Source organism: Megascapheus bottae, chromosome 3, assembly GCF_031878675.1.
Source record: "Megascapheus bottae isolate mThoBot1 chromosome 3, mThoBot2.hap1, whole genome shotgun sequence".
NCBI classification, from domain to species: domain Eukaryota; kingdom Metazoa; phylum Chordata; class Mammalia; order Rodentia; family Geomyidae; genus Megascapheus; species Megascapheus bottae.
In genome coordinates, this window is record NC_143511.1 from 24666172 (window position 1) to 24692933 (window position 26762).

The 26762-nt window shown below is 38.9% G+C and overlaps 1 protein-coding gene across 1 annotated transcript in view; it reads left to right on the plus strand.

Annotated features, from left to right (window-relative positions):
- The first annotated feature begins 15481 nt into the window (after positions 1 to 15481).
- The window catches only part of Ptar1 (protein prenyltransferase alpha subunit repeat containing 1), a 34004-nt gene continuing 22723 nt past the window's right edge, over positions 15482 to 26762 (plus strand). Inside the window, exons 1-2 of the mRNA XM_090329670.1 lie at positions 15482 to 15633; positions 25992 to 26161. Coding sequence (XP_090185796.1) covers positions 15548 to 15633; positions 25992 to 26161 — 256 coding nt within the window. The 5' untranslated portion in view covers positions 15482 to 15547. The remainder of the gene's footprint in view (positions 15634 to 25991; positions 26162 to 26762) is intronic.

The following is a 26762-nucleotide window of genomic DNA, read 5'->3' on the forward strand; positions in this document are numbered from 1 at the left end:
GTAGGACTTGGTTCAAGGGTAGGGCAGTAGCCTTGAGCTGAAGAGCTCAGGAACAGTGCCCAGGCTGAGTTCAAGCCCCATGACCCCACAAAAAAAAAAAAAAAAGAAGAAGAAAGAAAAAGAAAACAAGAGGGCCGGGAGTTTGTCCTAGTGGTTAAAGTGCTTGCCTAGCATGCATGAAGACCCGGGTTCAATTCCTCAGTACCACATATAGAAAAAAGCTGGAAGTGGTGTTGAGGCTCAAGTGGTAGAGCTCTAGCCTTGAGAAAGTCCAAGAACAGTGCTCAGGCCCTGAGCTTAAGCCCAGGACTGGCAAAAAAAAAAGAAAAGAAAAGAAAAGAAAACAAGAAAAGGAGGTGAGGTATAGCTCACTGCTAATGTGTTTGCCCTGCATGCTAAAGATCCCGGGTTGGAGTACAAACACTGATAATATTTACTCTTATTTTTTCTAATCCTCAAAGATTGGTTTGTTGAAGAACAATTCTTTTTCTTTTGTTTCTTTTTTATAGATGAGTACCAGAGCGTAATTGCAAGACCTCATATGGTGCTCAGCTCTTCACTTGAGGCTGCCATTGTGCCTCTTGAGTCATGCCTTCAGTTCTAAGAGCTATTTTTACAATAGTATTTTTTATAATATTTACTAAGGTTACATTAGCATTTTCTCATATATTCTGTACACTTTTCTTTTGGTTGTACTGGTGTTTGAACTTAGGACTTCACCCTGATTAGGCCAGTATGATTTAGCCATAGTTCCTGCCATTTTTGCTTTAGGTTATTTTCTCAAAGTCCTATTGTTTTTCTTAGCATAACCTGACACCACCATCTTGCTACCCATACCTTTCCCACAGTTTCCACCCCTTGAGTAGCACAGAATCACTGCATGAATCGCTGCACCCAGCTCATAAACTTTCTACTCAGTTTTTCAAAAGAAAGTCTGTGAGGTGGCTCATACCTGTAATCCTACCTACTCAGGAGGCTGAGATCTGAGGATTATGGCTCAGAGCCAGCCTGGGCACTAAAGACTGTGAGACTCTTATTTCCAATTAATCACTAGAAAAGTGGTAGGGCAGTAGCCTTGAGCTGAAGAGCTCAGGGACAGTGCTCGGACCCCAGCATTCAAGCCTCATTTACCCACAAAAATAATTAAATAAATAAATAAATGTCCTTTAGAGGCTCAACTGTGCTTGGTGACAGCAAAAGTAGAAAAGAAACTCAAGCCAGAGGCTGATACCACTATTAAAAATTCAAGCTGGATTTTAAAGAATCACCATTTGAGATGAATTATCTCAATGACTGCTGGGTCCCTGAGTTTCCTCCAAACATACTGAATCCTAGAATAGGTGAGATAATGAATTCAGAAAAACATTCATTATCTGCACAAACTCTTCATTAAGTAGAATCAGGAAAGCTCTCCAAGAAGTTTCTTAAGTCTTATGAGAATTCAGGTCATTCTGTGATTTCATATTATAATCTCTATCCCAGATTTTTAATGAAATTACCACTACCCCCAATCTTCTTTGGAGGTGGCCAAGTTATAAATACTGTTCCAGTTCCAGTTACTTTTTATCTATGTCTGTTTTCTCCAATATCTTCCTTTAAATTGCCACTGAAATGCATTTTAATTGTAACAGCTAAATAACAATATATTTCCCTCATTAAAAGTGTTCTGTTCGAACAATAAAAACTCATTGGTCATTTATTGGATATTTAATCATTTGCTTATTGATATGTGGGCTAAGAAAAATAATTATATGTTGTATGGATTATTGCCTTTTCCTTGATTTGATCTATCAAGCATGATTAATATGAGAGACAAGTAATAAATGATAGACTATATAATCTATTTTTTTAATGTTTTCAACTTTGGGTGACAAGCCACCATTCCTTTTGAGAATTTTGAAACTTCTAATTTTATGGTGTCAATTTTCTTTACGGGTATGTTTAGCGGATAGCACCAACAAGAAAAATACTTGGGGCAATATACAAGAATTGGCAGGAAAAATACCAACTTTCATGCAGGCCAATGTCATATGATAGCATTTTCTCTTTTACCCTGAGTCACTTTACCTGATATCATCATCACTCATGGCTGTTTCAGTATCAGCAATAACCACCACATCCAGGCTGAAGGAATTATTCCACACCATAGAAGCAGAAGAGGATTAGCAAGTCAGGGGTAAAACAGGCCTGGGGGCAAAAGAACTGCAAATGAAAGGTCAATGTCCTGAATGTTGTATTGGAAGGTAAAAGAATTTGGAATATGAATGTTTGGGGTTGTTTTGCTATGTTTTGAAATAAATAGTTCGTGAAAGTATTTGACTTAGAATCTTCCACATGTTCTATGAGAGAAGACAAAGACAGAAACTATTAGAACTTAAAATTAATAAATTAGATTCTGCAGAAAAATTTAAAGAGCTTGATCAAGGGCACTCAGTTAGGAAAGATCAGCCTTAAGAGAGAAATTCGACTTTGTGATTCTAATTTTAGTATTCCTTCTGCTTCTACTATAACATTCTCATTTTCTAGGATTTTGCATGTATAAGCTGATTACCAACAACTGCAACTGGTTTGGTAATATTAGGACACTAAGCAGATCAGATCGAGGAGTTATGGAGTACTACTGAGGGTATATGTTGTCATCATATCAGAATAGAACTGAGCTAAAGAGGCAAAGAGAGTTAGTGTTAAACAAAACAGATATGACTAGGAGATGATCTAGTGGTAGAGTGCTTGCCTAGCATACACAAAAACTCAGTCTCGATTCCTTGGTATCACATACATAAAACACACACACACACACAAAACAAACAAACAAACAGAAGTGGTGTTCAAGTGGCTAGCCTTGAGAAAGCCCAAGGCCCTGAGTTCAGACCTGAGACTGGCAAAAAGAAAAAAAAAAAACAGATATGTAAGACACCCCAAATCCTAGGAACAGCTATTTAAAAAATTTAAAAACCTGATCAGTTCCTTACAGGAAAGCATTCAAGGTTGTAGGGCCCAAGAGAAAACTGTTCTGTCTCTCACAAGTTCAAGTGTCACCCCTGACACTTAGGCATTGTGTGATTTTGGACTAAGTCACTTATTTACAACTTGCTTTCTTTCTCTACACATTGGACAAAAATAAAGCAACTACTGCATAATGTTGCTAAGGATTAAACTCAATGGTATATGTAGAGCATTTGCCACAATTCTGCCTACGTGATAAACAGAATAATCTCTTAATGTGATTTTTATCACAATAAGGAGCAAAATACTTCCAAGAGGCTTCTTCATGGTCTTCAGTTCCATAAACGGGGACCCACTTGTTCCATTCCCTTGCTCTTAGATCAGAGAATAAACCCTGATGTTTGTGTGATAGTCATAGAATTAAGAACTAAAGGGGAATCAACTTGATTTGTTGTGCAACTTTTTTTGACTGTCCTGGGGCTTGAATTCTGGGTCTGGACACTATCCTTGAGCTTCCTCAAGGCTAGCACTGAAACACTTGAGCTACAGCACCACTGTCATCTTTTCCTGTATATGTGGCATTGAGGAATCAAACCCAAGTAATGCTAGGCAAGCACTCTAGCACTAGGCCACACTCTCAGCCTGCTGTGTAATTTTTGAATCTGCAATTTTATTTTTTTACTCTAACTCTTTAATTCTGAACTAAGGATACCAATACCAATAAGATCTCACAGAGTTACTCAGAGGGATAAATAAAACACAGGGGTGAAAGATGGTGTTTTGTATGAATGTGCTTCTAATCTAAACCACAGAACAATACAGGATATAATTATCTTTCTACCTGCAGACAAAGGAGCAGAGCCTCTGCTTCCTACTTGTCTTACTTTCTATTATTACTACTATTTTACAAGCCTTATTTTCCCAGATGCCCATCTCTTCTTCACAGGCCAATTATAGGCTTCTTTATTATAACCAGAACTGGCCAGAGAAGATAAGCCTTTAATTATTCATTAGTAGAAGATAAGCCTTTAATTGTTCAGGATGTTAAAATGTCACAGTGATTCCTTCTCTGTGCACTAAGCAGTCCATTTCAGCTACTGAGCAGCAGATCCCCCTCACAATCTGTGAAGTCCCAAAGGTTATAAAATACATTTCTTAAATTTTTTTGTAATCCTAGTACAGAATCTGACATTGAAGAAATAACTTTGAAAATGGCAGCTTGGATTGGGCTATGAAAGCCTCTGTGTCATGAGCAAGAGTCCAGATACGTCATTTGTAATAAAGAGCAACTGAATGCTTTTAAATACTAGAGTGACACAGTCACTTTAAGTTATGTGACATGTACTGGCTCAAGTGACAGAGAACCTGCCTTGCAAACAAAAAGGCCTTGAGTTCAAATGCAAGTATTGACAAAAGAAAATGTGACAGATGAGAGTAATCAACATACATTAATTCAGGCCTTGTGCTAAGTACTTCTGTGCATTGCCTTGGTTAATATATAAAATTGAACTGTGTGCGGTGGCTCACACCTACAATCCTAGCTACTCAGGAGGCTGAGATCTGAAGATCACAATTCAAAGCCAGCCCAGGCACTAAAGTCCATGAGACTCATTTCCAGTTAGCCACCCCTTGCCATGGCTCAAGGGGTAGGGTGGTAACCTTGAGCTGAAGAACTCAGGGACAATGTCCAGGCCCAGAGTTCAAGCCCCATGACCGACAAAAATAAAAGAAAAAAACTATGTACAACCAATTTCACTTTATAGAAGAGGAAACAGGTATTTTTAAGAAGTCACTGAAGTGCAAATTTTGATTTTCAAATCAGAGTCTACCATTGGAGTCTGAATTCTTCAAAACAGTAAATAAAGATATATCATACTGTTTTAAAATTTCAGTACTTACTTGTTAAACTTGACATATGAAATATGATGTAAAAAATCAATGTTAATAAAATTAAAAAAATTAGGTCTTAAAATGCAAATCTTGATCATATAAAACTTCTAGTAATATAGCATCTTATCTTTAAATAGAACATTGCCTAGTGTCAGTAATTCTAAAAGCCCAAGTTAGTAAATTCTAAAAGCCCATCACTTATAAGTGATTTTGTACACTACAAAGGGAAAGAGTTCATTGCAACCCTTTTGGTTTTTCCACAGTACATTTAAGACACATGTTTCAATAGAGTGGCTGACTTATTCACCACCTGCCTTTTCACAGATACGGTGTTTCCTAAAGTTAAACACTCCTGAATCTGTACCATGTTCTTTTGTACACCAGAAAATTAAGCTACCCTTTTCTGGTTACAGAGTCATCCTTTTTTTCCCCCTGTCAGTCATGGGGCTTGAACTCTGGGCCTGGGTACTCTCCCTCAGTGCTTCAGTTCAAGGCTAGTGTTCTACCACTAGCTGCAGTGCCACTTCCTTGGAGATAAGAGTCTCACAGACTTCAGTGTCCAGGCTGAATCCTGATCCTCAGATCTCAGCCTCCTAAGTAGCTAGGATTACTGGCGTGAGCCACCTCACCCTGCTCAGAGTCATCCTTAAGTATACTATCTAACCTCTCAGACTTCATGTGAACCTACAGATGTGGAAAGCTCTTCCAATGCAACAATTTGGAGCCGAGAATGTCTAAGTCAAAATATTTAACAATTCTGTGTTTATGTTTGTAATTAATACATGTTGTTCCTGTTAAGACTTCCATTTTGGTAGAACTGTTACACACTGATGACTGAGCTGCTGTTCAAACATGTCTCCATATGGCAAAAAGAACCGTGTTCAGGGGTAAAATTCATCCATCTGTGCTGAATTTTGAACTGGGCTTCTTATGGTAAGTCATTAAAATAATAAACAAAACCTATTAAACAAACTTGGGGTCAGAAGTTTGGCTTAGAGGTGGAGTGCTTACCTAGCATGCACGAAAACCCGGGTTCAATTCCTTGGTACCACATACATAGAAAAAGCTGGAAATGGTGCTGTGGCTCAAGTGGAAGAACTTGAGAAAGCCCAAGGACAGAGCTCAGGCCCTGATACTGGCACACAAACACACATACAAAAACCATAAACTTCACTGGATATCTTCATCATAAAACTGCATGTAACCTACAATGATTATATGTTCATTTATTTTTTTTAACTATTTGAAGGATTTTTTATGGCTATGAAGTTACTTCTCCCTCAAAAGCAAAATGTAGTAATAGTAAATACTATCAATTCTACATTTCTTTCCATGGAAAAAGCAGCCTTCTCCATGCTTTTACTTCCAAATGGTTCTTATTAAGTCCTGGAAATGAACCATGAAAGATTGAATTATTAATTCCTAGTTCATTACTAAAGGGATGAAGTTGTCACTGCTGAGAAATGCCCAAGGGAAGTAATACATACAAACCATCCTGTGAAATAAAACTATTCAAGAGAACGGAAGTTGGAAGTTGGCATTTCAATAAAACATCTGTACTACTGGATGCAGACTCATGTCTTTAATCCCGACTGCTCAGGAAGCTGAGATATGAGGATTGCAGTTTGAAGCTGCTCCAGCAGAGAAGTCTATGAAGCGTTTATCTCCAATTATTCACAGAAAAAGCTGGAAATGGTGCTGTGTCTCAAATAATAGAGCCCTAGCTTTGAGCAAAAAGGAGCTCAGGGCAGTGCCTATTCCCAGAGTTTGAGCCAAAGGATCAGGGGGAAAAAAAAAAAAGTATGTGTTGAATGAATAAATGGTGATCAACTGAAATTTGAGGTTCCTCAAACGAACTCTTGGTTTTCCTTTTTTGTTTGTTGCTCAAAGCTAGCGTTCTACCCCTTTGAGGCACAGTACCATTTCCAGCTTTTTCTGTGAATAATTGGAGATAAGAGTCTGTCAGACTGCTACCCTGGCTGCCTTGGAACTGCAAAACTGCAATCCTCAGATACTCAGATACTGAGTATCTAGAATTACAGGTGTGAACTACTGGTGCCTGGTGGTTTTCCTTTATTCTTAAGAAAAAATATTTCTTGGGCATTTCAAATGTTAAAATGTTATGATTATAAAATATATAGCCTATGCATGATGAGAATATGAGAAAAAGAAGACAGAACAGGCTTGACATAAGAATGGCTGAGGATTTTCCAAACTGAGGATAGACATAAAACTGTAGACCCATGAAAATCAAGAGACACAAGCAGAATAATTACCCTTAAATCTGTAACTAACCATTTCATATTCCAACTGTAGAAAATCAAGGCAGAGAGAAAAATCTTGAAAGAAGTCCAGGTGTAAGGTACCTTACTTTTAGAATTACATTGTATTTCTCTTCAGGAGCCATTTGGCAAGAAAGTGAATGAAATATTTAAAGAGCTAAGAGGAAAAGCTGTACCAGTGAAATTATTCTTCAAAACTCAAAGACAAAAGGAGATTCTCAGACAGATAGAAGTTAATGAAATTTATCATACTAAATGAAGTTCTTCTGAGAGCAATAAAATTACATAGATCAGGAGCTTAGGTCTACACAAAAAAAGAAAATATGAAAGTTGAAGATATTTAACTTGTATTGTTCTTAGCTGAAAGAAAGGTTTGTTCAAAATAGTAATTGTTAGGTCTGCCTGAAAGTACAGACCCCCACCCCTACTTTGTCTTCTAGAAAAATGACATATATCCTTGCCAGAAATCACCTGCCCCAAAGGGCGGCTCAGCAAAGCTGACTCTATGGTTACTTCCTCATCTGCTGAGGTCTCTTCCTAAATCACCCTGCTCATATCTCTGTTGGACAATGAGAGGTGCTCACTTTCAAATTCACTGTGATTCCTCCTCCTGCTTTTCTCCACATAATCCCACTCACCCCTACGTTCCTCCTTTTCCTCTTTTCTCTCTCTGCATGCCTGATGTCATGAAGGCAGGCAGTTTGCTCTCCCCACTGAAAACTCTTTTCTGGCAGACTCCTTTGCTGAATCTTACAGTAATGGCAATTTTGTATTCGGTGATTATCACTCATGGATAAGAGAAATTAATATTGGTAATGTTATTCAGGATACCAGGGTGGAGTTAGGAGATTGAAAGACTTTTACTATCCTTGAAGTAGGATAGTGTTATTTGGAAGTGGGATTTGATTATCTCTAAATGGATGCTCACACAAAGACATCTATTAGTGAAATTTTTTTCTTTAAAATTAATTTTTTTATATTTATGTACTCCTATCTATTCAGGAGGCTAAGATCTGAGGCTCCCATTCAAAACCAGCCTAGCAAGAAATTCCATGAAATTATTGTCTCCAATTATTCTTGTCTCCAATTAAACACCAAAAAGCTGGAAGTGGAACTGTGGCTCAAATGGCAGTGTGCTATCCTTGAGCACAAAAGCTCAGGGACAGTGCCCAGGCCCCGAGTTCAAGCCCCAGGACTGGCACCAAAATAAAAAGGTATAACTGATGTGTGAATGAATGCAAATTGTATCCACTCCCAAATCTCTTGTGTTGATGTCCTAGCTCCCAGTATAGAATGCGACTGCTTTTGGAGACAGCCTTTCAAAACCTAGCTAAGTGAACACAATTGAATTAGATGTGATCTACTTCAAGATGAATGATACCCTTATGAGAAAAAATCTGAACACAGAAAATAGGGATGTTCACACACAGAAATAATTTTTTAAGTGGGGAAACAGCAACAATGCAGCCATCTGAAAGTAAGAAGGAACATCCCAAAGAAACTAACCCTGCCAATATCTTGGATGTGGATCACTAAGCCTTCAGAAATGTGAAAAAATCAGTTTCTGTCATTTCAGTCACTCAGTATGCGATATTTTGTTATGACAGCCTTGGCAAACTAATATGTCAAGATAAGGGAGCAAATGGAAACATACAAAATGTTCCATTAAAAGCAGAGAAAGCACCATCTCACCACTATACCTACAAGGCTCCGGTATAATGCCAAAGGATTGCAGCCGTAAGAATTATAAGACAGAGATTCTATGGAAACAGATCTCCTAGGTAAACCTAAAGGTAGTCGTTGAAGGAAAAAAAAAGACAAGCACTTACAACTACTGCAGACATTAAACAAAGTCTAGCTTCCAGCCAGATTAACATCTAAAGCTCTTACCTCAAGACCTATTTACTACAGTTCCTATTAACCCATCATGCTCAGTTCTCAACAAAAGGTTATATGACATGATAAAAGGGAGTTAAAGGAGTTTAGGGGCCAGGAGCATAGCCTAGTGGTAGAGTGCTCACCTAACAAGCACAGAGCCTTGGGTTTGATTCCTGGGTACCACATACACAGTAAAAGCCAGAAGTGGTGCTGTGTCTCAAGTGGCAGAGTGCTAGCCTTGAGCAAAATATGTCCAAGGACAGCGCCCAGGTCCTGAGTTCAATCCCCAGGACTGGCAAAAAAAAAAAAGTTTAAAGAAATAAAAAGAACTCCAAAACCACATTCAGTGGGGCAGGGAAGTAGTAAGAATGTTACAGAATTAGATAGTAGTAAGAGCTTATAACCCACCATGTAAATATACTACAAAATACTCCAGTATACTAAATTTCAACACTTTCAAATGATATACTTAATGGTCTATGTGTGTTTAATGAAAATGATTTTAAGAAGATTTACATGGCTATTTGTAACATTTTCATAAGTTTTCCTATACTCTCAATACAAACCCAAGTGGTGAAAATAATATCAAACTAGAGAATAAAATGCATCAGCAGAACAATACCTTTTCACAATAATGAATCTGAGGGCTAGCGAAATAACTACCATGTGCAAGAACTTGAGTTTGAACTCTTAACACTATGTAGGAAAGAAAGAATTATGGTTTTCTTATGGTGGAGAATGGAAAAGAAATAGGCCAGACTCCCGCATCAACAAGTGAGGACTGTTTATTGAGGAATATTGAGGGGCACAGACTTTCCCGCAGGATCAGAGGTTGTGCTAGGGACTGGATTTTGGGGTAGGTTTATATAGGGCTTAACAAGGAAGCAAAAGGGTAATGGTCTCTTGGAGGCCCTGGACTAGGCCCACAATGGAATGCTCCACCTTGGGTGTGGGGGCTATTATTCTTGGGGACCAAAGTCAGAATGACTTGCTTGCGGACAAGCCCAAGAGCAAGTACCTGATGCTTTGCTTGACCTTGGGAACTAAGACAACTCAATCCTTAATTATCCTTATTATTAACAATAAAAGAACAACATTTTTCTTTTTTTTTGTTCAATTCCCCAAGGAATAACAGCCCTTACACCCAAACTACAGACTTAAGTTCCTTCTGAATAGGCTACTGGCTAAATCCCTAGGTGACTTCTACTGCTTCGTTCTTACATTTTTACTTCATGTTGATTATTCTGTTCTTCATTATTCATTCCAACCTTTATTTTCATCCTTGCCTATAATGGCAAGGCAAGAAATAAGCTACACAGAATTGCATAGGACTGTGTTCTATCTAAATCCAAGTTTACATTCTATAATATAAAGGTATTCAATTAGACTTTTTATTATATTTAACATATGCAGGAGCCTATACATATGCAATGAAGAAGTTTAGTTCTTTATTTCTTTGAAGTATTTGACTTAACACACTCTAGATGTCTTGCCAAGAAATACATAGACAAGAGAAAGGAAGATAAGTCATTTAAACCTTCAAGACATTGCCACATTAACATTTTAAAGAGATCCTAAATGGGGGCAAAGCACGATATTTCTATCAAAGTAAAGGTTATTTTATTTTGCATATGTGATCACTGCGAAACATATGAGCCTCTTTGGGGGTGACATATACTGTCATCAGATGTTCTTTGAGTCACTTACTGAGTAATCCACACTGAAAGGATTCCAGAGCAGCTGGAGGCTCTGAAGTTGATATAAACTTGCATACAATCTGGTTTTAAGGCATATAACTTGCAGACCAAACTGTGCTTGAAATAGAAGATTGGAATACTCTCACAGCAGCAAAGAGAAGTGTCATGGAAATATCCTGAGGGATTTACAGAAGAAGCCATTCTTCTTCAGTTTATGAGTACTGTCCCTCTCAGAAACAGTCCTGGGCTTACTCCTGGGCCCTCAGGACTATGAGACAGCAGTAATCACATGAACTAGGGTGCCACCCGACCTACATGCCTGTTCCCTTTATTAATATGAAGTAACTTTGTCTCTTCTGAATGATTTTGAAGTCTATTTTGTCAAATATGAGTAGAGCTTCTCTTCAATTTCCCTTGAAGAGGAAACTTTTTCCATCTTGTCACTGTAAACCAATGTGTTTGTCAGTAAAATATCTTTTAAAACATAATCAGATCTTGATTTTTGATCCAACCCACCTTTCTATGTCTTTTGATTGGCAAATGAGACCATTAATATTTACTATTAATGGTGAAGGGAATGTAGTATTTCCTGCCCAGCTGTCAGGACGATATGATAGTTCTATTTTTAGTGTTTTCTCAAGGCTACAGCTCTACCACTTGAGCCTCAGCACCAATTCTGGATTCTTTCAATGTATGTGGTGCCAAGGATTGAACCCAGATCTTTGTGCATGCTAGACAAGCACTCTATCACTAGGCCAAACTCCCAGCCCCCTGAGGACTTTTTTTGATTCTTATAGTTGCTGCACTAACATGCATTTTCATCAACAGGTTATAAAAGTTCCTTTCCTGATGTCATCTTTACCAATATTTGTTGTCATTTATCCACTTAATATTGCCCTTCTATCTGGAGATAGAATCTCAGTGATGTTTGCAAAATGATCCCATCTCATTATGACTAATAATGTTGAACATTTCTTCATATATTGGTCAGTTGCATTTCATCCTTAAAATATGTTGGTTGTCCATTTATTAATTGCATTATGTGTTCTCTTGGCATTTTTTTTTTGCTAGTCGTGGGGCTTGAACTGAGGGCCTGAGCACTGTCCTTAAGCTTTTCTCAAGGCTAGCACTCTGCCACTTGAGCCACAGCACAATTTCCAGCTTTTTCTATGTATGTAGTACCAAGGTCTTTGTGCATGCCAGGCAAGCACTGTTACCAGTAGGTCAAACTCCCAGCCCCTGGTATTTCATTTTTTTAAATCTCTTTATATATTGTGGGTATTAATCCCTTGTTTTGATGTATAGCTTAGCAAGATTTTTTTTTCATAATGTAGCTTGTATTTTCACTCTGGTTTCTTTCAAGAAGCATAGCTTTTTGACATAATCTCCTTCATCAAGTCTTGTGTCCTCAGCAAAGCCCTAGTCAGAAAGTCATTATTTAATCTGTATGACTTTCTGTAGTAGAAAGTTTTGGTTCTTACATTAAGATCTGTGATCGGTTTTTAATTGATTTTTGAATAGGCTAAGAAACAGGTGTCTCATTTCAGTCTTATGCATGTGAATATTCAGAATTTTCAGCACTATTTGTTCAAGAGCTCCCTTTTCTCAAACATACATGTTTGGCACCTTTGTGAAAAATCAATTGATTGTAACCATGTGGTCTTACCTGTATGTGGTTTTACCTGTGTATCATCTGTTCTTTTGGGGTTTATGTCTACTTTTTCTGTCAATATTATGTTGTGCTGTTTCTCTATAGTATAACTTGAAGTCCTATATTATGATACCACCAGTTTTGCCCTTTTTTTCAGATCATTTTGGTTATGTGGGGTTTTTTATACTTTCAGATCAATTTTAGGATCTCCTATTCCTGTGAATAATGCCATTGGAACTTTGATGGGGAATGTACTGAATCTGTAAGCTGTTTTTGGTATTCTAGTAATTTTCACATTAATTTTGCCAATCCATGAACACGAGCCATCTTTCCATCTTCTATTGTCTTTAATTTCTTCATGGTTTTAGGTTTGTTGTAGAGCCTTTCATTTCTTAGTTAAATGTATGCATTTTTAAAGTCTATTATGATTAGGATTGTTTTCCTGATTTCTTCTCAGACCATTCATAATTGATATTAGAAAAGCTTCTCAAGCTGGGAGTGTGGCCTAGTGGTAGAGTGATTGCCTAGCATGCACAAAGCCCTGGGTTTGTACCACATACACAGAAAAAAGCTGGAAGTGGTGCTGTGACTCAAGTGGTAGAGCATTAGGCCTTGAAAAAGCGTAAGGACAGTGTCCAGGCTCTGAGTTCAAGACCCAGGACAGGCAAAATGAAAAGCTTCTGCAATAAACATAAGTGTACAGGTATCTCAACTGTCTGCTTATATTTCTTTCCGTATATGTCCAAGTGTTAGAACACTCATGTATAGCATGCCCTATTCTTGTCATTATTAAGAGTTCTAAAATGTTCATTTTTAACCTCTTTAGACTTGTTTTCATCTGTAAACTTGAGCTGAAACGTAGGATCTGGAGACATATAATTCACAGTTTTCAAATGAGTGTAAAATGTTGTTGGGGTGGGGTATGCTGGACACACAGAGAAATTAGTTTCTAGTACACTAACTTTATTCAGAGATTTTCAGGCCAAATATGTCTTTCTCCTATTAAACACAAATAGATGAAAGTGAAATTTTAAGATACAAATAAGCCCCTTGGGAAAAACTTTGCATTGCTAAGCTTTGCTCCCAGAAATCAGGATTTCTTTCCCACTGCTACTAGGACAGGATGCAAGGCTTGGATTAAGAAGACTTACTCAGCAAATTCAAACCACTGGAGAACTGTAATCATGATCAATCTGAAGTTGCCATTGAACTTGAAGTTTAAATACACATCTTACTCCTTTTACTACTTTATGGCACAACTTGCCATAAGATAAGATTTGCCAGGTGTGGTAGCTCATGCCTGTAATCTTAGCTACTCAGGAGGCTGAGATCTGAAGATCAAGGTTCAAAGCCAGCCTGGGCACAAAAGAACCTGAGACCCTTATCTCCAATTAACCTCTAGAAAATGGGAAGTGGGGCTTGGCTCAAGGGTATGTTGGTAGCCTTGAGCTAAAGAGCTCAGGGATAGCAACCAGGGCAAGTTCATGCCCCATGACTCCCCATCCCCCCCATCCCTCCATCCCCCCACACAAAAGATAAGGTTTCACTTTTTTTTTTTTTTTTTTTGCCAGTCCAGGGGCTTGAGCTCAGGGTCTGAGCACTGTCCTTGGACTTTCTCAAGGTTAGAGCTCTACCACTTGAGCCTCAGCACCATTTCTGGCTTTTTTCTATGTATGTGGTACCAAGGAATCGAACCCAGGTATTCATGCATGCTAGGCAAACACTCTACCACTAGGCCAAACTCCCAGCCCAAGGTTTCACTTTTAAGAAACAAGGCTACTAACATCCTTCAAGGCATACACACTGGAACTATCAACCAGTGGGTGCATGTAGTTGTTTCTAGATTGATTTTAAATCTAGTAGTGGTTTGTTCACATAGACCACATTTCACATGCTTCTAATGATTTGTACAAGGATAAATAGATATCACAAGGAAACTGCATTAGGGACTTGATTTTGATTTACTTCAAAATGGGCACAGCAGTTACTAAATGTTATGTAAAATAAGTAGGAAACTCATAAAATAAGCCAAAAACAACAATTAAAAAAAAACAACAATAGATGTGGCCTAGTGGTAGTGCTCGCCCAGCATGCACAAGCCCTAGGTTTAATTCCACAGTACCACATACAGAGAAAATGTCGGATGTGGTGCTGTGGCTCAAGTGCTTGCCCTGAGAAAGCCCAAGGGCAGTGCCCAGACCCTGAGTTCAAGCCCCAGGACTGGTAAAGAAGGCATGCGAGCATAAGCACACATGTGCGCGCGCACACACACATTCCAGTTCCCCTTTACTCCCTAGATCCAGAAAACATTTTTTTTTCCTTTCTTGAATGCATTACAACTTAACTAATTATTTTAAAAGGACTGCTTTCAAATGTCAGAGGCCCTAAATCAGCATGCAGGTACGAAGGAGGGCACCAAGAGTCAAACAAGGACTCCAGCCTCCAGGATGCAAGTCAGTCTCATCCCTGGGGCAAGGGGCCTCCAGTCAGGAAGCTCTGCAAAGGCCTGGGGACCCTTGGGTGTGGAGCAAGGCCTCTCCTCCCAGTTACGGGCCTGTAAGAGCAGGGTCTTAGCTGGAGGCCCAAGCGGGTGTCTGCTCAAGGGGAGTACTTTGGCCTCTCTGGTGGAATGGGCTCGATATTAAAATTAAACCAGCCAGGAGTGGGTGGCTCATGCAAGTAATTTTAACTACTCAAGAGGCTGAGATCTGAGGAGCGCGGTTTGAGAAAGTCGGTGAGACTCTTATCTCCCATCAACAGCCTCAAGTGGGGCTGAGGCTGAATGGGAAAGGCCTAGAGTTCAAGTCCCAGGACGGACGGACAGACAGACAAGACACACACACACTAAACCAACGGTCTGGGCTCCGGGATAACGTTGCAAACACATCTGAAGAGTCTTCCGAAGCGGAGACGGTTAGAGCCTCGGGAAGAAGATGAGCCCAGGGGGAAGCCGAACGGATCAGACGCCAAGCCACCCGCCCGCCGCCGCGGGGCTGACCTGACCCGGAAGTACTCGGCGGCCCCGGTGGCCACGCGCCCCTACCTATCAGCGTACGCAAGCACGCACGCACGTGCGCGCGCTCGCCCTCCTCTCCTCCACCCCCTCCCCACCCCCCGCCGCTCCCCCTCCCCCGTGGAACTCCCGCCGGCGGCTCGTCGGTCCCCGCGGCGCGCCCGAACCTCCGTCCGCGGCCGCCACGACCATGGCCGAGACGAGCGAGGAGGTGGCGGTGCTGGTGCAGAGGGTGGTGAAGGACATCACCAACGCCTTCCGGAGGAACCCACACATGTGAGTCCGCGCGCCCCTGTCGGTCTCCGGGGCAGGCGGGGCCGGGGCCGAGCGTCGGGTTGACCTCGGGTGACCCGGCGGACCGGGTCCCGCCTGGCCCGCACGGCCCGACTCCGGGACGAGTCTGGGAGCCAGGTGGGGCGGACTACTGTCCGCGCCCTCGCGGGGATGTGGAGGGGAGGGACCCCCTCCTCTTCGGTTACCGGGGCGCCCCAGCCGCCGAGCAGTGACCTCGGCGGGGGGGGGGGGGGGGGGCGGGGATCCTGAAGGAAGTTTGAGGTCGCGCGCCAACTTGTCCACCCGGTGAGAAAGTGACTCCGGGGAGACGCGTCTTGAAGGTGAACGGTGAGCCCGGGTTGGCCCCCCGGAGTGTAGCGTCTGCCGGTGGGCGGGCGGGGTGCGTCTGGATGCATCGGGTGCCACCTCCACACGTTGTACCGGTAAGCTGATTTCACAGTGGCCTGGGGACGTGGGGACACATTTCACCCCTGCTCGGCTGGAACCGGACACTTGCCAGACCCACACTTTTTTTTTTTTTCTTTAAATATCTCATCCTGCCTTCTCATTTGCTTGGGAGTATGATAGGAAGAAAAGCCCTATAGATGGTAGGTTTTCTGACACTTTACCCTTTACTTAATGAATGGGGCTTTAAAAAAAAGAGAGAGAGGAAAGAAGCTATTGCAAGAGTTCCAGGTGACATTATACAAAATAATTAAAAAAAAAAAAAGCAACAGTGTAGCTCCTCTCCCATCCCTCCACTTCTAAGGCAGGAAACCTGGGTTCCAGTTCTGCTTTTCTTTTCACTTCGTTTATAGGGTCTATTTGAAAACTTTTGTCTTGGAAACTGGCACACAGAATTGCTCTTTTTAAGCATTCCAGTCCCGTTCACTTTTCTGCCTAAAGGAGATGTGCCAAAACTACATTCTAGCAAAGTGGGATGGTTTTTGCCTCCTCCAAGGTGATGCTGTTATAAAAGAATTAAGAAGCCCTCAGATGTCTTGCTCCTGTGTGCCACACAATTGGAGATTTGGGACTGTGCCTCATTAAAAACAAAACACTGCTGGGACTCAAAACACACCTGCCACCTCTGACAGTGCTACTTCCTGTCCCCATCCTGACTGCTGCCTTTTACAGAAGGAGCCCCTTTGGAATGATTTCCTGGCAGTAGCCATAGTGGTTGCTGAGCCTTTTAAAGAATGCTTTGATGCCTCGTGTATCAGTCTTTCAAGACTTTTTTTGAGAGTGGGAGCTTCAGAACAAATAAGAGACATTCTTTAGAAAAGAAAAAAAAAATAAGTTGAGCAAATCAACTTGTTTTCTCATGATGGCTGCAATTTTTCTAGCAGGAATTATAACAGTCTAGAAGTCCAATTCAGTATCCACCTCATTGATTAAGGTAGATGGAAAGTCATTATTTTATATTTCAATAAATTGAGACTGGGTGTTAATTGGTTTGACGGGTTGACACAGTACAGTGTGGAATGTGTTCCAGTTCTGGACCACATTTACCAAAAACTCATAAGACTTTAATGTCCCTCCCTTCCTCATACTTTTACTGTGAAATCTCATTAATATGCTCCTTGTGAACACTTAATTTATGACATTTGGGTCAGTCAAGATTAAAAAGTTGAGTTGACAGTGCATTTGAACTAATATGTAATGACAGTCCAAAACATGTCACATATTCTCAAAAAAAAAAGGCTACATTCCTAGTTTTTTTTTAAATGATGCGTGTTTACCTTTATACTTGGAATCTAATTACAGTATTATAAAAGATTTTCATTAATTATTGTAATATATAGAGGGGTTACAGTTACATTTGCCAGGTAGTAGGTGCATTACTTCCCACACATTGATACCCCTTCTTGTGGTTTTGTCCCCACTTCTCTTCCTCCACCCCCTCCCAATCATCTTGTTTTCACCTCTTCCCTTTCCTATTTCAAATAAACAAACATATATACAATATACCAGGTCACAAAGTCAGATACTGTAACAATATGAGATTAACCAAAGGACAAAAAAAAAGAAATAACGTAGTATATTAAGAAGAACAGTCACACAAGATACAGCTCTTGCTTCCAAAGCCTAGAGATCCTTTCATATAGTCTCATCCTATATGATCTTGTTTTCCATTCTTTCCCAATACAAGACCAACTGATTTTTTTTTTTGCTAACATCTACTCCCTTGAGTATATTGACTGTCTGTAGAATATCTAGCCCAAACCAGTAAATAATGCCCTGAGCAAGATACAGATTTTGTTACTGTAGAGGTGAATAGATTTCCTCTCTCAGCTTTAGATTGCTCTTGGTCTTGTAAGGCTAATTAGCACAGGAAAATCACAATGGTACTTGTTACTGCTAAGTAACAAGTCATTTGCCAGTAATATGTTGATCGAATGAGAGATAAATGCGAAGTACTTTCTTGTACCATACAAATGTTTGTATGAGTGACTCATAAGAATTGTAATGGATTCTCTACAACTGAAGGCTTGGACTAGGGTCAGGTGTTAACATAAAATTTAGACCTTGTGTTAATGTGGAAAACAACTAACTGTAGTGTAATCAAGGTCATATTAAATAGGGCACATTGTTATTGCTTTGGCTGTCTCATCAACTGAAATACCAGTTTCACTATATGGGACAGGAAGAAGTACCTAATCCAATTTTTGAATGGAAGATACAGAAATTTCCTTGATAGAATTATTCTATATCTGTTGGAAAAGCCACATAAAGCTATTTTAAATTTAATTCTAATTTGTACATAAAGGTGTCCTGTGTCCAGTGATTACTGTTTGTCATGGTGTGGGTCTAAAATGGAGACCAAGATCTGTGCGTGCATAAGCAATAAATTAACCCTGTAATTCAGTTTATAGTCAAGGTTATATTAGTAGTATGACATGTAAGTGAGTCTATTAGAAGTATTAGGGAAGCTGGATGTGTTTGGGGCAGTGGGTTTTAAGCTACACACTGATGCCTGGGATTTACAGTGTCTAGGAGACAGAGACCTCCACTAGAAGCAGTCAGTCCACCCAAAGTAGTGAAATGTGATTGAGGAGATACTCTCTGGGACCAGTTGTAGAAGTCTGTGACTGGCTTACTTTCTTTAACCCCATTTATACATTTCAGCAAAAGAACACCTGTAGTTGAGTGGCTCCTGGTCCCCATCCTGAGTGGAACTTTAAACAAATCATACAGGTTATGCAGAAGTAGAAAGGGTAAAAAGGGTATCCTGAAAGAATATTAACAGGGAAACCTTATTAGATTAGATGCTATTTCTGAGGAAATAGCATTTAGATTGAAATCATGTGAAAAAGAGTTGGTTTAAGGAAGGTACACCTTTTTTTTTTTTTTGTCAGTCCTGGGATTTGAACTCTGGGCCTTGGTATTGTCCCTGAGCTCTTCAGCTCAAGGCCACCACCCTACCTACCCTGAGCCACAGTGCCACTTCAGTTTTCTGGTGGTTAATTGGAGCTAAGAGTCTTCACAGACTTTAGTGCCTGGGCTGGCTTTGGGCTGACTTTGTGATCCTCAGATGTCAGCCTCCTGAGTAGCTAGGATTACAGGCGTGAGCCACTAGGCATGACAGAAAATATGCTTTTTAAGTAGTATAAGGGCCCAGTGGAAATTTTTGCGTAGGAGGGAAGTAATGGAAGACAGTTTTAGGTTGTCTTCAGATTGAACTGAGGAATAGGAAATCAGAAAGTCTAATAATTTTCTTTTACTTGATATTTATTTAAATAGATATATAGTGGTAAAAATTTGGATTTAGAATTTGAGTCTAGAAGTAGAATCTTGACCTTTTATTTACTAGCTGAATAGACCTAGACCTCATTTCTAAAAGAGGTCATTTTTTTTTTCTGTAGAAGCCTATTGTGCAGAATAAATGAAATAATGTATATTAAACTAACAAGATAGCATCTAAAAAATAAGATTTCTGTAGCTGTTCTTGAAGGTCAGTAATGTAATTTTGATGGTATATAAAGTTATCTTTAAAATTAATGAGAAAGCCTATTAGGTCATTGAACTCTAATAAGCTAATTCCTTTAGATATTTTACTATCATTTCTCTTTCTTTTTTAATCATTCTAGAGAGTTTTGATGTGAGGGGGGTAAGCTAGCAACAACTATTAAAGATATCTGACTAGTTTGTGATCCTTGGACTGTTGTATTTTTTTCTCATTGACTTTACATATCATGTCAGGTTTCGGTATTTGGGACATTTACCTCTCTTAAAAGGATGATTGATGATAATTTTATGAATAGAAAGTAGATTTACTCTTGATGATTGGTGTTTCCACAAGGCACAACCAAGAAAAGCTAGCTAGACATACGGAAAAAGGTCTTTATATTATATGAACTCCAAACTCCAATGGATCTTCATTAAAAAGTGAGGGACTCAGAACTGCATTTTGCTGTGTATTCTCTTTAAAAAACATGCTTATTCATTCCTTGTTGCATGTCTTTAGAGTGCCTTTTGAAGATAACCTAAAACATGAATACTTTGTTATCTATCTCCTTCTGAGTAATAGAACTTGCTCTCTTCCTCGTCTTTAAAAATTCTGTGCCTTTGACAATGCAGATAGCAATTACTTGAGCATCTTGGTAAATACCAGGAATCCAAAGGGCTGGAAACGTACATGTAAAACAATGAAATTTAATGGTGATAAAAGGGTCATTAATTTTTTTTACAAGTCTGTTTTGTGAAGAAATATTTAGTAACATTTATATTCATTAAAATACCATTTAGTTATGTAGGAAAATAATAATTGTGAGTTTTGCAAAGAACAAACAAAAGGATCATCTCCAATGTGATCACCCACTTTATAAGATACTTGGGGGATGGAGGGTGATATGTACCCAGACTTCAATAGTGTAATTTTTCCCTGAGTATGAAATTTGAATGTAAGGTGCCAGAAATTTAGAAGGAATTGGTCTAAATACTGTTACGATTTTCATTCTAGTGTCTGAAGTTTGGGATTAACTATTTAGAGGTTCTAGATTCTTAGCTACTAATCAAATAACCTTAGATAACATGCTAACATCATTAGACTTCAGTTGCCTCATCCTATAAAATGGCAGAAGAGAATTGGATTCCTTGCAGTTTTTAAATGATTCTTGCATGCTACTTTAATGGTCTGAAAAAACAAAAAACAGTGGACTGTAGTGGGGCACCATGAGCTCATGTCTGTAATCCAGCTACTCAAGGAGTCCAAGATTTGAAGATAGAGGTTGTAAGCCATGAGATTCTTATCTCTAGTTAACCACCCAAGAACCAAAAGTGGCTCAAGTTGTAGAACATTGGCCCAGGCCTTGAGTTCAAGCCACGAGACTGCCACACAAACACAAAATAGACTGATCTATAGGACTCTCCTGGAGATCTCACAGATATGTACTTGGAAGCTTAGTGACACACCTGTTTGTACAAAATGAAGATTAAATGTTTAGGAAGCAGTAAAACATCTCATCTTTAGACTCAGATAACAAAGGCTTAAAATTTTTTACCTCTACTTCCCTTTACCTTTTAGTCAAGGAGCTTTACTAACATGTCTCAGGCTCTTAAAAAATAAATGACAAGGAAAGTGGGGGGCACTGGCCCGCTACTCAGGAGGCTGATGTTTGAGAATCACAGTTCCAAGACAGCCCAGGCACTGAAGTACTAAAGTCGGTGAGACTCTTATCTGCAGTTAACTACCAGTAGTTCAGAAGTGGTCCTGGGGCTCAAGGGTTAGGGTAGTAGCCTTGAGCTGAAGAGCTCAGGGGCAATGCCCGGACTCAGAGTTCAAATCCTGTCTCCACCAAAAAAAAAAAAAAAAAAAAAAAACAACAAAAAAAGAATAAATGATAATGCATTTGTTCATCTTTGCCTAGCATTTCATAATATACCACATTCTCCACATTGAATTATTTGTTTTTTAATGAGCAGGAGATTTATTATTATTAGGCCTGTGTTTCAGTTTCACATGGACTGTCAGTGGTAAAATATACAATTACAGTTTTAGACATGTGACTGAGTTTTGTGTTTCTCTACCCACTTGTTTTATTTTCACACCCACCTTCCAAAGCTTTATATTGTTTATAACTTTTTATTCCCCCTACATGCAAATAGCTGGCAAGTTTCTCTCTATCATAAAGTTGGAAATCTGGATGAAGCTTTCCTTTATCAGAGATAATGTAGTCCCACTATCTTACAGCTGAGAAAACTGAGGTCTGTAGTGCCCAGAGTGACAGATCCAGAGTGACAAATGGATGATCCATGCTGTTTCCGTACACTATATAGTAGAAGAAAATCAGAGGTAACTTTTTTTGTTAGGGTGAGAAGTTGTAGCCTTTGAAAACTATTTAAATCTCACTGAAGTAGAAGGATAATTAGCCTTTTAGGAAGTATTTATTTAACATCTACTTATCTCTAAGACATTTTTGTTTCTTGAGTGTCTCTTAGAATAGGAATAGCCAACCAAAATAATGCTTTTTTGTTTTTTTGTTTTAATGGTACAGATGGCTTTGTCCTGTAATTTAGATACCAAATTAGTACTTGGACATTTTATTCCCAGTACAACTAGTGAACATGACAGCTTTTACAGTGGAATTAAGTTTAAAAAGCAGAACAACAGCAAAAACTCTCCCAAAAAAGACTATACTCAGAAGCTAGGATTATTTTATTATAAAAATTTTTAAAGTATTGTAAGTAGTTATTAGATGTTAGAGAACAGTATCATACACTGGGTTTTAAAACTAAATTTAGCTGCATTTCTCTGTGAACACTAGAAAGTACTAGTGTGTAGTTGTCCTAATAATGAGTGAGATTTCAGGTTAGCCTCATCAATATGCATATTTTGAAATATTAGTCATTGCATCGATTTTCACCCAGCACTGCCTCCATTCTCCTTACAGACTTTGTGTAGTAGAATGGCAAAGTGACACTGACCCCTCTTCAGCAAAACTGTTAGCTTCCTGAAATCTAGGACACTTGTGTTCCGTTTTGTTTTTTAATTACTCATTTTTGCATTTTCAGGAACTAAAATATTCAGAAAAGTATTATGATATTTTTTATTAAATTATTAACATTGATTTTTACATCATATTTCAAATGATGTGTTTAACAAGTATTCAAGAAGGGAATCTATATACAATCACTGGCACTTAGATTTTAGAACATAATCAAAATTAGGCTGAGGGCTTGTATGTCATAGATACATAATAATCTATGTAATAAACATTATGTCTATAGAGTCATAAGTTTTTATATCTATGTAGTTGTGTTTATATTTCCAGTACCATATCCATAGCATTGGGTATGCAACTTTTGAGTCCTTGCTCTTGTACTGTTTAGATCTAATAGCCACATATTAAGGATACTATGCACCTTTTGTTCCTTTGGTCTCGACTTGTCTCCATCAATGTGATTCGCTCTAGCTTCATCCACTTCCCTGCAACTACCATTATTTTGTCTTGTCTTTTGGCTACGTAGAATTCCATTGTGTATATATACCACATTTTCTGTAGTATTATGATATTTTTATGATCATCGAACTGGTCAGTATATTGAAATACCATTGAATCTTTTGAACAGGACATCAGGTCCCCAAATCTGAAGAGTTACATTAGTTTGAAAGAATTTTTAGTGACTTTCCTCTCCTATGGTTCCCTTGTTTATTGACATATTGTTTGATCACTTCCTTAGCGATGCACTGTATAGAAAAGGTTACCTTTGAATGATCAAAAAGTAGACTTGAAAAAAATTATTTTAAGTGAAGTAAGCCAAACCCAAAGAAACAAAGGTTCCATCGTTTCCCTCATTTGTGACAATTAGTATATATCTAGGATTTTCTTAGCAGAGGGTCCCAATAGCCATCTGCATATGACCATATAGAATGATGCTGAGTGAAAGAAACTCCAGGATATGGAAACAAGAGGTTTCTTTGTGGTTGTTGTTTCTGATGTACTTTGTGAAGTTACTTTTTTCTCTTATTTTTTATTTTATTTTTTCCTTTTACTCACATGATTTACCACCTGTTGTTGCTGTGTCTGACTTTGGTACCTGGTGAATTGTATATACACATTTCTTTTATTTGAATTAGGGAAGGGAAGGGAAAAAACACGATGATGAGATACAGGACAAAGGTTGAACCAACGTAACAGTAATATTCACAAAACAATAATTGGAAATGAACTTTTCAACTCTGGAGGGGATGGGGGAGAGAAAGCGGTAGAAAAACATGGGAAGGGGTAACAGTGGTCAAGAAATAATGTAGTCACTACCTTATGAATGTGAGTGTAAACCCTCTATATCTCACCCTGAAAACAAAATAAAATAATAAAAATGGAGTTTTCAGCTGGTATTTTCCTTTAGATCACATTCTTCTACCAAGTTGTGATAGTGATCTAACAGAAGAGAATTTTTTAAGGATATAGTTTTTCCCCCTTAGTATCTGCCAAACTACCATCTTGGCTAGGAATTCTGGGAACTTAAAAGGTAAAGGCATACACAAACTCTGGAAGCCATTTGTATTGCTTATTTTTGTTTGTTTGTTTTTGTTTTGCCAGTCCTGGGACTTGAACTGAGGGGCTGGACACTGTTCTTGGGTTTTTCTCAAAGCTAGAGCTCTACCATTTGAGCCACAGCACCACTTCTGGCTTTTTCTATATATGTGATACCAAGGAATCAAACCTGAGTTTTCATGCATGCTAGGCAAGCACTCTTCCGCTAGGCCACACTCCTGGCCCTGTATTTTTTTTTTTTTTTCCAAATTGGTGTTGGGGCTTGAACTCTGGGCTTGGGCACTGTCCCTGAGCTCTTCAGCTCAAGGCTGCCACCCCAACCCTTGAACCACAGTGCCATTTCCACTTTCTAATGGTTATTTGGAAATAAGAGTCTCTTGAACTTCTGTGCCCAGGATGGCTTTGGGCTGGCTTTAAACCATGATCCTCAGATCTCAGCCTCCTGAGTAACTAGGATTATAGGAGTGAGCCACCAGCACTGACTGTATTCCATTTCTTTAAAGATATATTTAAAAAAATAATCCCTAAGGACATTAACTATTCATTGTAACTGTTCTTGTTAAAAAAAGTTCTTGTTCTGCTCTGATCTCAGCCTCTCAAGTAGCTAGGATTACAGATGTGAATCACCGCAGATTAAGGGCTTTACATGCTATAAGTGGAAATAATTGACTTTTAAAATTATTTTGCATTTTGATATTTCTAAGGTTGTCTTTTTTCTTTTTTTCCAAGTACTGGAGATTCCAGCCCAGGGTGGTCTTTTTAACTCAGAAAAGAACAAAGAGATTTAAAAATGACTAAAAATCTTACCAGCAAGATAACTTATTGATAGTTTGTTTCCATTCTGTATACATTTATTAGCAGGCCACCATTTTGTTTCTAGTTTTTAACAGTAGCGATAATACAAGTAACCAGACAGTTTAAGCTTTATAAAAATAAATTTTTCCTCAACACCTTCCTCTCCAAAAATTTCTTAAAGTCCTTGTGAGAAAAAATTCAATATATGTGTATACTCATATACATATATACTTCATATACTTTTAAAAATGCATGTATATGTGTATATATATACATATGCAAGATACAGAAAAGGGTAATGTTACAGTTTGCTTTTCCCCCCAAGTTTCTCCCCCATAATTAGCTCAACTCTGAGGTTTTGTGTGTGTGTGTGTGTGTGTGTGTGTGTGTGTGTGTGTTCATGTGCGCTGCATGCATGCATGCTGGTTCTAGGGACTTGAACTCAGGGCACTGTCCCTGAGCTTTGTAGCTCAAGACTAGTGCTCTACTACTTGAGCCACAGCTCCATTTCTGGCTTTTTGGGTTTAACTCTCATGGACTTTTCTGACTGGTCTGGCTTTGAGCTATAATCCTCAGACCTCACTTTGCCTCTCATCTAGGATTCTAGGTGTGAGCCATCAGCACCCGGCTCTAAGTAATTTTTTTTTTTTAAATATCTGTGTCACACAGGTGGACTGTGCTTTAAAAAAAAAAAAAACAGCTTGTTAATATACCGTTGCCCATTCTTTTGCAATGGAATTGCTATGTCCAAGTTTGTGTGCACTTAACATTTTGAATGGCACTTTGAAATTGTCATCCAAAGATAAGGTGCATTTTCATTTCTGAATAATGTGTATAGTAAAGCATACTTGCTTCCCAATTCCCTTGCAATTACCAACAAACCTGTTTGTTTTTTGTTTACATTAGTTTTTTTCATTTCTAACACTCCAGGAGGTGAGCTAAAATTCTCAGCAATATTTCCTAGAAAGAGAAATAACATGAGGCTTTAATGTTCTGGAAGTAGGAAAAATGTGATGTGGCCAGTCTGATCTTTAAACCTCCTTTATGTTTTTTTTACATTTGAAGAGATGAAATCGGCCTGATTCCATGTCCTGAAGCAAGATATAACCGGAGTCCCATTGTCCTGGTTGAAAATAAACTTGGTGTGGAGAGTTGGTGTGTTAAATTCCTTTTACCCTATGTTCACAACAAGCTCCTTTTGTACAGAACAAGAAAGCAGTGGCTGAACAAAGATGGTAAGTAACAACCCTATCTTCCTACTCTAATTTTTCCTACCACCATGGAAAATAGTGGGAAGAGCCCTCTGGGTGTTGCCATTCCTGGTTTCCTGATTTTGACTATTCCCTTCATTTCCTAGACAACTGTTTACACCTCTGTGAAAGTGAAGAGTTTGAACTAGATTATTAGTTTTCAAAATTTGTAACCATAGTATCATACAGAAAATGCCTCAGGCAGGATTCCAGGCCAGGTGCTGCAACCAGAGTGATTCTGATTATACCTGTTAATAGATTGAGGTAATTTGAAATATTGTTTAAAGATAATATTCTATGGCTTTTAAAATGTAATCCTAGCTACTCAGGAGACTGAGATCTGAGGATCAAGGTTCAAAGCCAGCCCGTGCACTAAAACCTGTGAGACTCTTTAATTAACTACCAGAAAGCTAGAAGTGGCACTTGACTCAAGGGATAAGACAGTAGCCTTGAGCTGAAGAGCTCAGGGACAGTACCCAGGCCCAGAGTTTAAGTCCCACTACCAACAACAACAACAAAAAAAGTTTGAGTACTACTGAAGAATACATTCCCTTTAAGCCTAAGTTACTTATTTCTGATCATTTAG